Here is an 11,691-nt window from a genome sequence, read left to right on the forward strand (position 1 = left end):
GTGCCCTGTAAAGCCGTGTCTTAACAGTGACTGCTTGGAGGGGAAGGTAAGGTGATACCATGGACGGGAAGAACATCCACATCTTTGTTACCTGAGTTCTGCTGAGCAGCAAAGTGTCATTTCCTTCTAAAAAGAAAAGAGCACCTGGATAAAGAGTGTCCGAGACTGGAACAGGCTGCCCAGGGAAGTGGTGGAACCACTATCTTTGGATGTATTTAAAAGCCATCTAGATGGGGTGCTCAGGGATGTGGTTCAGAAGTGGGCATGGTGAAGTTAGATAACGGTTGGACTTGATGATCTTAGAGGTCCCCTCCAACCCAATACATTCTGTGATTCTCTAATTCTATAAAAAGGTTTCTGTTGGAGATGTTCTTAAGCATGAGAAGTGGTGTGGTGAAAGGGCAACACGTGTGTTCTACAGAGAGCTTGGGCTGAGTTGGGATAGAAGTGCAGAATAAATCTGTTGGAGAAAGAGGGAAGCTGCAGCAGCTGACTGGAAGGTTGTCCGGGATGCCTGCTCTGCCGTGCTCATTAAGTTGAAATCCAAGTGCAGTTTTCACTGCCAAGTATTTAATTTTAGTATTAATTTACATAGCTAATACACGTTCTGGTTTTACCCAGGGCGGGAGCTACAAAACTTTACATGACCTGCATTCTTAACTTTCATTTTTATTAATAGATGTGGAAGTAAACCATTATTTATAGTCTCACAAATCTATAAAGGAATGCAAGATAGATTAGGAGGGATTTGTGCTTGTTCTGCTGGCAGCTGTTGATTCCTTTAAATTGCAGTCTGGGAGTTTAAAAACCAGCACACGCTTTCCCGGATGCGGAGCTTATTTTCGGGTAAATAACTGCTAAGGAGCAGATAGAGGCAGTGGGGAGGCTGTAGAGGGTGCGAGGCAGTAGTGCGTCAAGGTCAAACAGAAGGAGGCACACAGGACAAACTGGCACACGCTTTCTGGCTTAAAGTCCTCATCTGGAGCTCTGTGGTCCTCGCTCACTCTGGCTCGTTGTGTTGATGTCACCAAGGTTTGGGCTGAGCTTTCTCAGGCGGTGTGTTTTGGAAGTTAGGGGTTTTTTTCTTTTATGAAGACCATGCGAAAATGTGTCCAGGAATAAAAACTGAAAACAGTTGGTGTTGGATATGTGCTATAATGGATGGAAAACTGTATTTTGAAGTCCAGAAATTACCTGTTGCATTTCCTTTTTGTTGATATTACAATGTTTATTTTACTAAAACTAAACTTGGTTGTGTCCCTTTTCTCTGGAACCGTAGAATTGAACTCGCTCTGATTACCTGCTCCTGCCGCCTCTTCTGCGTGTCGGAAATCCGCTCACATCTCAAGCATTTTAGCCAGATCTGATTTCACTGGTGTTTGCAATAGAGGGGAAATGTTTTAAAGCTCACTAAAGGAGGTGAGGTGTCTTTAATGAGCAAGCCTGGGAAGCATAGCCCTTTAGGAAGGTGTTTCGTCAGCAGGCAGTTGATGGAGCAAAGTGCTGAGCTGGACATCGGGAAGAGCTCTGGCCTGCAGAATGGCAATGGCTTCTTTACAGAAGGAAGCCTTTAGGATACATGGTCAGTTACTCCTGTTGGAATATTGATTACTCCTAGCACAACACAAACTTCTGTTTAACGACAGTGCTCCGCCTTTACAGGATGTAAACCAGCACAGGCTTTGCTGTCTGCTGTCCCCCCTCACAATTTTGGTGTTGCTCATCCCACAAGATAATTTCAGAACGTTTTTCCAATTATGAAAATGCCTTTTTTGTTCCCCTTCCTGCCAGCCCCTGAGTTTACTTTTTGTGTGTGTTCTTTTCGTTTCAGGCACTCAAGGAGTCGCGCCGCCCCCGCCAGCCCCGGTTGTTGGGTTGCAGACTCCATCCACCGGCCTCTTGGGTGCCCGGCCTGGTTTGATCCCACTCCAGCGACCGCCAGTAATGCCACCCCCTCCGCTGCAGCGGTTTCCCTTGATGCCACCGCGACACATGCCTCCCCACATGATGCACAGAGGGCCCCCGCCGGGGCCGGGAGGCTTTGGGATGCCTCCCCCCCATGGGATGAAAACCCCCTTCCCACCACCGGGTCACTTTGTGAGACCTGGAGGGATGCCGGGAAGCGGGGGGCCAGGCGGACCTGAGGATAACAGAGACGGGAGGCAGTTTAGGAATGACAGGCAGACGTTCACGTCTAACAGAGACCAGGAAAGGTTCGGAAGGAGATCTTTTGGAAATCGGGTAGAAAACGATCGTGAGCGCTACGGTAACCGCAACGACGACCGCGATCACGAGCGAGTTGGTAATCGTGACAGGCGAGACTGGGGACGACGAAGCCCTGAGCGTGACAGACACAGGGACTTGGAGGACAGAAACAGGCGGTCGAGTGGCCATCGAGACAGAGAGAGAGATTCACGGGACAGGGAGTCTCGCAGAGACAAGGAAGAAAACCGAGGGAAGGAAAAGCCGGAGCTGACAGACAGGGCAGACGGCGACAAAAACCACGAGTCTCACGGCAAAGCGGAAGACGCAGACGCTGTTTCAGAACTTGCCGCAGGAGAGTCTGAACCTACGGGTGTGAAACCTGTAGAGGAGTTACCAGCCGAGGCTACCTCATCCCTGGAACAAGCGGAAAAGGAAACGGGCGCAGTGACGGAGGCTCCTCGCTAGGGACTGGCCGTGTCCGAAAGGGGACAGGGACATTTGTTGGAGTGTAGAGCTTTAGAGTTGTACAGTTTGCTGTATTATATTTGCTTCTGCTTATATCACAGCCCCTCGGTAGTTGGTGGGGAATTGTAAGCAATTTGATTGCTTCCCTTCTATTTAAAATAGCCACAACATAACATGGAATACTGAAGATATGATTAAAATATTACCCATTTTTGCTGTAACTTTTTTAAAGTTTTGACTTTAAAAAGTTTACAAATCAGAAGTAGAAGTGCTTTCTATTTTTTTTTTTTAATTTAAGAAAAGGTAACGGTGAAAGCTCCTCAAAACAATAGGGATGTGTTTTTAATAAACTCTATTTTCGTAACAAACTTTAACGTGTGCTATTCTTCCTACACTGCACTGAAGTGGAAAAGGAGTGTTCAAGAGCTTAAAGTTTGAACTGTTAATGCTGTACGGGAGTCTAAATTAGACTTGTGTTTATATTTGTTAAAAGAAATACATCTGTTTGTGTAGCTATTCACAGAAGCGAAATTTTATTTGTAATAGTCACCTTGATTTTTAGATTGCTGCATTTTAACGATTACTTGACCATAGTAGGGAAAAGTTAGTGCTTTTACAATGTTAATTGAAGAGTTCACTGTTTAGTGTTTGCAATGCAATCTTTTTTTTTTTCTTTTCTTTCCTTTTTTTCCCCTCCCAACAACTGGTTCTGTGGTAAATGTTGCCCTGATTTGCCTTTTTAAAAGAAGTGGACACCTGCAGCCATACTGAATCTGCTCTGCTTGTAATGCCTAAAATGACTGTGTGCGGTGGGCTGAGAAAGCACACCCGTTCAGCATCTTTTTTGTACTGGGTATTCAGTGATGCTTTTTTTTGGAAAGTGGGATGAATGAAATCGGAGATGCCAAAACCCAAGAGCAAATGCTAACCTATTTTTTTTAACTGGGGACTGGGAAAAGGAAGGGAGGCGGGAGGGCGCGCCAGGATTTTGAAACGCTGCCTCTTCCCTCTCGCGAGCCTGGGCTGCCACTGTTGTCTGTGCATAGGATGGCTACCTCCTGTAATCCTGCAAGAGGTAGGTTTATAAGTTTCACCCACCGGTGTTTCACCTGTTGGACTGATGGGCAGAGAGCATTTTCTTGTGTAAGTTTTCCCATCTTCTCTCCAGCTCACTTAAGTGACGTTAAGAGGGCAAATGCTAATTCTTGGTGGTCAGCCCTTCAGGCGCAGCTTTGGAGGAGGCCTGTGCCATACTGAGCGGAGTCGGAGCCCTGCAACACGCTCGCTTGTCGCTCAGCCACACACCGGGCTGCTGCTTGGAGCCTGTTAAACGCTAGAAGTGTAGTGGGAAAATTGTCTGAATCCTGTGCATATTTAATTTTATTTTTTTTTCTCCTTGATATAGGTGTGTTCTACTATGAAAGTTGGGGTTTTTCCCTAAGCGAAGGGCAGCTGCTTTCTGACATCAGTACTTTTCCATAGCTGCTCTGCGGCAGAGGGATTTTTTTTTTTTCTGGGGGATGGAGTGGGGTGGGAAAAACAAATGTGGAATTCTGGACGGGGAGAGGACATATATTTTTATGTTCTTGCAATAGCAGAATAAAGAGAGAAAAAAACTGTTTACATACTTGTAGTGAACTCAGCTTCCATGTGTTGAAAACCTGTGTCCTTAATGTTTGTTTCATGCTGTGCCAGTGGAACTATTTTCATACAAAGCCAGACATTTATGTCTTATGTTTAAGACTCGTCTTAGTACAAACTGCCACAATTCTTTAAGGAGGTAGGATTTTTTTTATGAATACGCTTTATTAAAAGATCTGAAGACAAGAACGAAAGACATGGAAGGTTTATCTGTTGTTCACACAAATGCCACCTCACGTTCTCTCCCTTTTCCCTTTCTAGGAAATTGAAAGAAAGCCTAGGAAAGCCTTGGATGTCTTTTCCGGAACAGTTCCTTACTGCCTTCCGAAGCAGTGAGTGTATAATAAACCTACTAGGGATGCCTCATATCCACAGCATCACCAGAGTAACTGTGTGCCCTACCCTTGAGCAACTACCAAACTTCTGGCTTTAAGAAACACAAGCCAGAAATTTGTACTGAAAGATTAATTAGCTCAGTGTAAGCCTCCAGCACTGATAAAGACGCTACAGCGTTGGCAATTAACAAACACCGTGGTCGCTGAGCCCATGCGATGGTTTGTAAGTAAAGTGAGCATTACTGACGCGCCCTTGGATGCAGCACTGCCTCCCAGGCTCGCGTGCCATCAGACATCGAACCCAGCTACAGAAAGCGGGTTTGAACCACCACCTCTGCACACACCAGCCTTCAGAGCAGCAGGGCTCAGCACTGAGAGCAGCTGGGAGAGGAGGCAGCAGAGCTGACAGAACCCTCGTTCCGCTACAGCTCAGCCTACAGTTGCCCAGCACTTGCTGGTTTTTCTCCTTAGGGGAAGGGGAGGTGACATAACCATCCTCTGAACTTCTGAAATGCAAAGAGGTGATGGTGGCATTTGTGGGTGTTCAGTGTTTGCATCCCCTGATGCTTAAGGAGGGAAACTGAAGGGTGCAGGCACTATCCTAATTGGGCTGCAGCAGCTGACTCAGCATAGCCTAACCCACTGGAAGAGGTACAGGTGGGTAGAGACTACACACAATTGTTTGCCATCTGCAGCAAATATTAAGTTTAAAAGTGGTTTTCCAGTATTCTTGCTATCCTACCAAAAGTAATTCCATTTGTAACTGCTGCACTGGAATCTGGGTGTCTAGAACTACAACCAACTTCTTCCATGAATATCTCTTATGTACAAGATAAAGGAATGCTGATACAAGTCTTCATTAAAATCAGTAATTTTCTCTATTAACAGACTTGGAAATCTCTGTTTAAGAGGTACACACAAGAATGTAATGAAAGCTGGCACTAGCACACAGCAATTACACTGCTGAAAAGCTTTATGAAATTAAACATGGAACTTCTGGCTATGCCCATGCTGTTGAAGGAAAAGCCTACTCCACACTAGACACTCCTGCGTAACGTGAAGCAAGCCGTTGTCTTCACAGGCACATCCAGGCTCTTGGTGCACACCAGCCCTTCTCTCTCTCACAGGAGCTTCCTGCACCTGCCCACAACTACCCACCCCACACAGCCGGAGGTCCAGACCAGGCACAAGGACACATGGGTGGAACCAGACCATTCTCCATGCCTGGGGCTTCCCCACCACACACATTTCACAGTCACACGTGAGTGTCACACACCATTACGTTTCACAGCAAGAAGGTATTTCTGCAGAGTAGCAACTGTACATAAGACCCCCAGCTGCGAGGTGCAGAAGGTGTCAGGTTATCACCACAGAACATGGGGTTGTGTCACAGGAAAACACATGGCAACACAAGCAACCAGAAAGATGCTGTCTGAGCTTGGGGGGCAGGAAGCAACTTGTTGGATGCAGTTGATATCTAGTAATTCACTGCCATCGTTAGTGTGGTATTTTCCATATTAGCAAGCCAGCAGGTAGGGTGTCTGGGGTTCTTTTATAGACAGTAAGACCAAGGTGTGTTTGCCCAGCACATTTATTACACACGTTTGAAACCTACAAATGGTGTAACTTTGCCAGGAGGAAGCCCTGATACATACAGTGCCTGCTGCTCTTCAGTGAGTAGCATTGCCAAACCCCATAAGGCCAATCCTCCAAATCACACCATGTACTAGAAGCTGTGGTGCTCAGGACATGACCGCGACTACACATCTTCCAATCCACAGAACGGGGGTTGCAGTTAGTGAAATTATACTGAATGGTTACAGCAGATGCTTCAGCAGAAGACTACAGAGACATTCTATCAGGGTCACTTTAATTGCAATGTACATCATACAAAATTAAGTCAGTCTTCACCAGTTTAAGTGATACTCAGAATGCAGAGTAATAATGAGATTAAGTGATAAATCTTTTGCTTGCACAAAGAGGGGCAAGTACAGCATTTGCAATGAAATACAGCCCATTCATCACTTAAGCATTTTGGGCACAATACTTAGCTCTTTGCTATTCCAATGACACCACAAGCTAAACGAGGTCCAGCATTTCCAGTTAATTTGCTCTCATTGTCTCCCCCTCTACCCAGGTCATCAGGTTTTTCATGGACCTAAAAGAGAATTGAAGACGCCTTAATTCATGTTATTGCATAACTAATCAACATTTTTCACTACTCACATTAGTAGCTGCAGTATTGCCAGCTACCAGCAGGGTATGCTACACAGAGAACCTATTGTAACTACATAATGCTGAATGCCAAACTGACTCAAAACCCGAGACCAGACTTGCCTAAAAACGTAAGTTGCTTTTGGCTGAACTTGTTGGAACTGGAAGTCACCAAAACACCACATTTCAAAAAGTCACGACCGCTCCAAGAGCAAGATCGTACTTGACATTCAAGGTCACCCTCACAACACAGCACAAGGCTGCACTGAGGGTGCAGTGCCTTGGCTGCACCACCCAAAATACTGCACCTAGCACCCTGCTCCTTGGCCATCAGTCCAAGCCTCTTTTGTGCAGGAGCAGAGTGATCTCAGCACGCACTGGGGTCTCAGGGGAAACAAAACTGACAATTCTCATGGGTGGCCAAGTCCACTCAGCCTCTTCCCCCTTCTTTCCAAGGATGCCATGGCACAAGTTACCCCAGCAGCTGCCAGCCCAGCACTAGTGAAGTGTCCTGAAGTGCCCACTGCTGCACCTCTCAGTGACAGCATTTCTGCCAGACTGCCAGCTCCTTTCTCCAGTCAGGTTTGCTTTAGTCACTCACAGCTGGAAGAGGCAAGGCTGAGTGGAGTGGAATATGGTCAGGAAGGCAGGAAGAAAATGAAGACCTCATGGCAGCAAAGTCCCATACTAATACACAGAGGACTTTCAGGTACAGCTTCAAATACCTCCCCACACTGGAAACCCTGCACTACAAATTCTGTAACACCAGGGACTGGTCTGCAGAAAGTCTCCACTCACCAACAGGACTGCTCTACAGTTCTTAGGGTATCTTGAGACTGCATCTGGAATACTGTGTCCAGTTCTGGGCCCCTCAGTTCAAGAAGGACAGGGAACTGCTGGAGAGAGTCCAGCATAGGGCTACGAAGATGATCAAGGGAGTGGAGCATCTCCCTTATGCAGAAAGGCTGAGGGAGCTGGGTCTCTTTAGTTTGCAGAAGAGGAGACTGAGGGGAGACCTCATTCATGTTTATAAATATACAAAGGGTGAGTGTCACGAGGATGGAGCCAGGCTCTTCTCGGTGACAAACAATGATAAGACAAGGGGTAACGGACACAAGCTGGAACACAGGAGGTTCCACTTAAATTTGAGAAGAAACTTCTTCTCAGTGAGGGTGACAGAGCACTGGACCAGGCTGCCCAGAGAGGTTGTGGAGTCTCCTTCTCTGGAGACATTCAAAACCCGCCTGGACGCCTTCCTGTGCAACCTCATCTAGGTGTTCCTGCTCCGGCAGGGGGATTGGACTGGATGATCTTTTGAGGTCCCTTCCAATCCCTAACGTTCTGTGATTCTGTGATCTCAGTAGGCACCAAGACACTTACCACCATGGTACGGCCGATGATGTTATGTGGTCCGCTAAGAGAAATGACACAATCTTCTATGTCCACTTCTGCCACTCCTCCTTTGGCAGTCACATTGCCAAGGTCTCCCACATGCCTATACAAACACGCAGAGAAACTCACAGGAAGCTTGGTTAAATTGAAAGACCCAGTGATGGCCTGGACAATACAATACCCATAGTTACTATGCTCAAGTGCTCCACCACCTTATCTTAACGAGCACATGTGCCCTCTTTAACACTTCCACTATTCTAACTCCTTTAGCTCAAGAGATTATTAAAATTCAGGCCTAGGTAGAACTTGAAAGCAGACGATTAATCAACTTTGGGGAAAGGAATGGCAATAGTCCCTAGCAAGCCAAGAGTGCACAACTCTCACAGATAAGAATCCCTCCATGCTTACAGCATTTCTCTCTGCTCAGAGAGTCTCTCAAATCAGGTGGAATAACTTTTCCTGCACATACAAGGTTTGGTGCAAACACTGCCACTACTCTTATAGAGCTTTTAATGTGTATCACACCTGAGCTATTCCACAAGCAGCTGCAGGCTTTCGGGTTAAATAGGATTAGTAAAAGCAGTTCATTAAGTGACAGGTCAAATGGGATGCCTTAAGTGCTGGCTAAGTGCTAATCAGTACCAAGGATGACTATTTGAGTTTGATTGGGATTTTCCTGTACTCTTGGCATTACTCTACCATACAGTGTTGATCAGAGCTAGTTCTCCACTAGGGCTTCCCTTAAGAATTAAGCCCCAAGCAGTTCAGTTTTCACTGAACCTCTGGACATCCCAACACATTCTCTCCTACACATCTGCCCCAAATAAACCACTTGCTCAAAAGACAAGTTGATAATGTTCTACAAGACTCTTCTAGCCAGATTCAGAGCCTTGAATATCAACCAATTTCTAAAACTCTCCATGCACGTAGAGTGGCCAGCTCAGCCTGCTGAATGCTGACTACCAGCTTCTTGGACAGCAGAGAGCCAATTTCCTATTTTTAACAAGTTCTACAAAATCAGGTCAAGGGCAGTTTTTCCTTTAGGAATTTGCTTGATTTAAGCTCCCAGGAAGCTTCAAGTCCAATTGTATCAACTCTACACTGACAAAAGCATGATCTAGCTCTTATATCCTAAGGACTCCCCCAGCCTACAGCTGCCTGAGCATGCAGGTTACACTAAAAAAGCAGGTTTTGCCAAAGCAGAACCAGCAGAAGCAATGATGCTCATGCAATAGTGACCTTTAGCACTGGAGCAGTTGGCTGCCAGCGAAGCCCGTGAGCACACCATTTCATGCTCAGCCATCCAGAGAGCTGGTTAGCAGCCAGCTTGCAACTCATCACTCAGGTTATGAATTTATCAGTCACAGAAGGTGCAGTCAGAGACATAAATGTGAGCATCTGAAGGCTAAACACAATCCCAAGTTGGCCCCAAAGCTGGTCCAGACCCTACATGTGCAAGACCAGCTGGCATTTTACGCTTGCTCCTAGCTCTGCTCTTTACCACACCAGCCTTCATCCCCTGTGCAGCCCCAGCCCAGTCTCCAAACCCAGCCAGCACACTACTTAAACCAGTTGCTCAGACATCAGGTCTCAAACATGAGAAAGTAGCTGGACTATGAATACTGCTTCCAGGGGAAGAACTAGGGGGAAAACTAGGTCTCAGCTCACACTGAGGCACAGAAATATTCAGCATAAGCAGCAGACCCTGTACTTACACACAGGACATATAGCTCCCAGGGGATACATACTGCAGGTAGTATAGTACCTAAGCCAACAGCTTAAGAACAGCCCAGCACACCAAATAAAAAGCCACCATGCCCAAACACACACAGCTTTTTATTCATCTTGTAGTCTGTCCTGAAGCCTCAGTGCCTTCTGTTGATGAGCCAGATTTACCACATGACAAAGCTGCACAGCTCAGCAACTGACAGTTTAGGGCCTCTCTTGTCAAAAGCTGGCCCCAAAACAGAAGCAAATCATCACTGACCAAATAAGGCTTTAACACATGAACTCCCCCCCTCATATCCTGAGGAACCTTCACTCAGTAAGAGCATTTCTTCACCTCCCCAAGCTACAATAAAACCTAAGAATATGTATCTAACAAGTCACCATACAGTTATCAGAGCCTTCATTAAGTGACTCTAGAAATCCTATTGGAATTACCAGTTTTCTTCTGGTATTGCCCTTGTATTATTCAGGAGGTAGTCAAGCATAAGCTAACACTTAGATGGTCACTGCATGGAGTAGCTACTCTGTAAGAGGCCAGGCATATTAAACTCACCTTTCTGCATCTTTTGGTCCACCATGCTGCTTGCCTTCAGGATTGAAGTGAGGACCTGCACTGGTACACCCTGAAACAGAACGCAACCATCAAGAGTAGACTTCTTTGCAGTAGTCAGTTTAAATCTGTTGCTTATATAGTACATCAAGGTAGTCCTTCTACAGCCAGAGGAAATAAAGACACTAATGATGAAATAGCTACTCTGCTATTAGATGTTCTACTTATTCTTCGAAGGCAAGTAACCTACTACATACTTACAAGTTCAATAAAGAAATCTTACCCATTCTAGAACACTCTAGGCATGGTTGAAAGCCTTATTTCTTAACATTAGATTATCACACTAAGTGCTTGATTACTGCTTGATATGTAAGATCTTGAAGACCAGCCTAAACATGTTCAAAGTATTAAACGGGAAGCAATTCCTTAGGAAATGTCATCATTTCTTGAAACAGATATTTGCAGTCATGGGACTTAAGTACACTTATACTAGTTGCTGCTGCAACACTGAAAGCTCTTTAAAGCTGAGCAATGACATTACAGCTGTAACACAAAAGTTTAAATGGACATCTTACCATTAGTATTGTCCCCAAATTCATGGACATGGAAGCCATGATCTCCATCAGCCAAGCCAGTGAGTCTTCCATTAACTTTTACTGGTCCAGAACCCTTTAATGGAAAGAATTTATCATCACCAAAATGACTACAGCATGAGATGGCCTTGTGTCAAGTAAAGCCTCCTACAGTCTAGAAAGCACTACAGTGTCTGCTACAAGTTCAGCTACCAAAAACAATTATGTTAACCGATTCTAATGCCACCTAAAATATACTCTATTATCAACAAGCAAAAGGATTGCTTGCTTTTGAGAATTATCACATACTTCCATTTCCAAGCACAAGTAACCCTGCATTCACTCCTCCTCTACAAATAAACACAATGACTGCATGCAGCCCCAGCTTCTGTACTGAGTATGAGCTCCATTAAGCCCTAGTCTGATAGTGGTAAACAAGCTCGGCAGAAACACTAAGGCCAGCTCCAGCACCGAGCTCAGCTGAACACCCCGAGCGGATCAGACCCAGCACCGAGCTCAGCTGAACAACCCGAGCGGATCAGAGGGACACACGCTCGCTACCCCACCCCTCTCCGCGCTGGGGCTCGAA

At 45.7% G+C, this 11,691-nt stretch overlaps 2 protein-coding genes across 2 annotated transcripts in view; one reads left to right on the forward strand and one right to left on the reverse strand.

The window, feature by feature from the left end:
* The window catches only part of SCAF4 (SR-related CTD-associated factor 4), a gene marked incomplete at its 5' end in the record, with an annotated part of 28,248 nt that extends 25,210 nt beyond the window's left edge, over positions 1-3,038 (forward strand). Inside the window, one exon of the mRNA XM_010183693.1 lies at positions 1,832-3,038. Coding sequence (XP_010181995.1) covers positions 1,832-2,670 — 839 coding nt within the window. The remainder of the gene's footprint in view (positions 1-1,831) is intronic.
* Positions 3,039-6,503: 3,465 nt separating this feature from the next.
* SOD1 (superoxide dismutase 1, soluble) lies at positions 6,504-11,199 on the reverse strand (the record flags this gene model as incomplete). Its single annotated transcript, XM_010183694.1, has 4 exons — positions 6,504-6,804; positions 8,241-8,355; positions 10,534-10,603; positions 11,106-11,199. Coding segments are annotated over 4 exons (390 nt in total), but the record flags the coding sequence as incomplete, so codon positions are not given.
* Between the last annotated feature and the right edge of the window lie 492 nt (positions 11,200-11,691).

Source organism: Mesitornis unicolor, unplaced genomic scaffold, assembly GCF_000695765.1.
Source record: "Mesitornis unicolor isolate BGI_N332 unplaced genomic scaffold, ASM69576v1 scaffold15904, whole genome shotgun sequence".
NCBI classification, from domain to species: Eukaryota; Metazoa; Chordata; class Aves; order Mesitornithiformes; family Mesitornithidae; genus Mesitornis; species Mesitornis unicolor.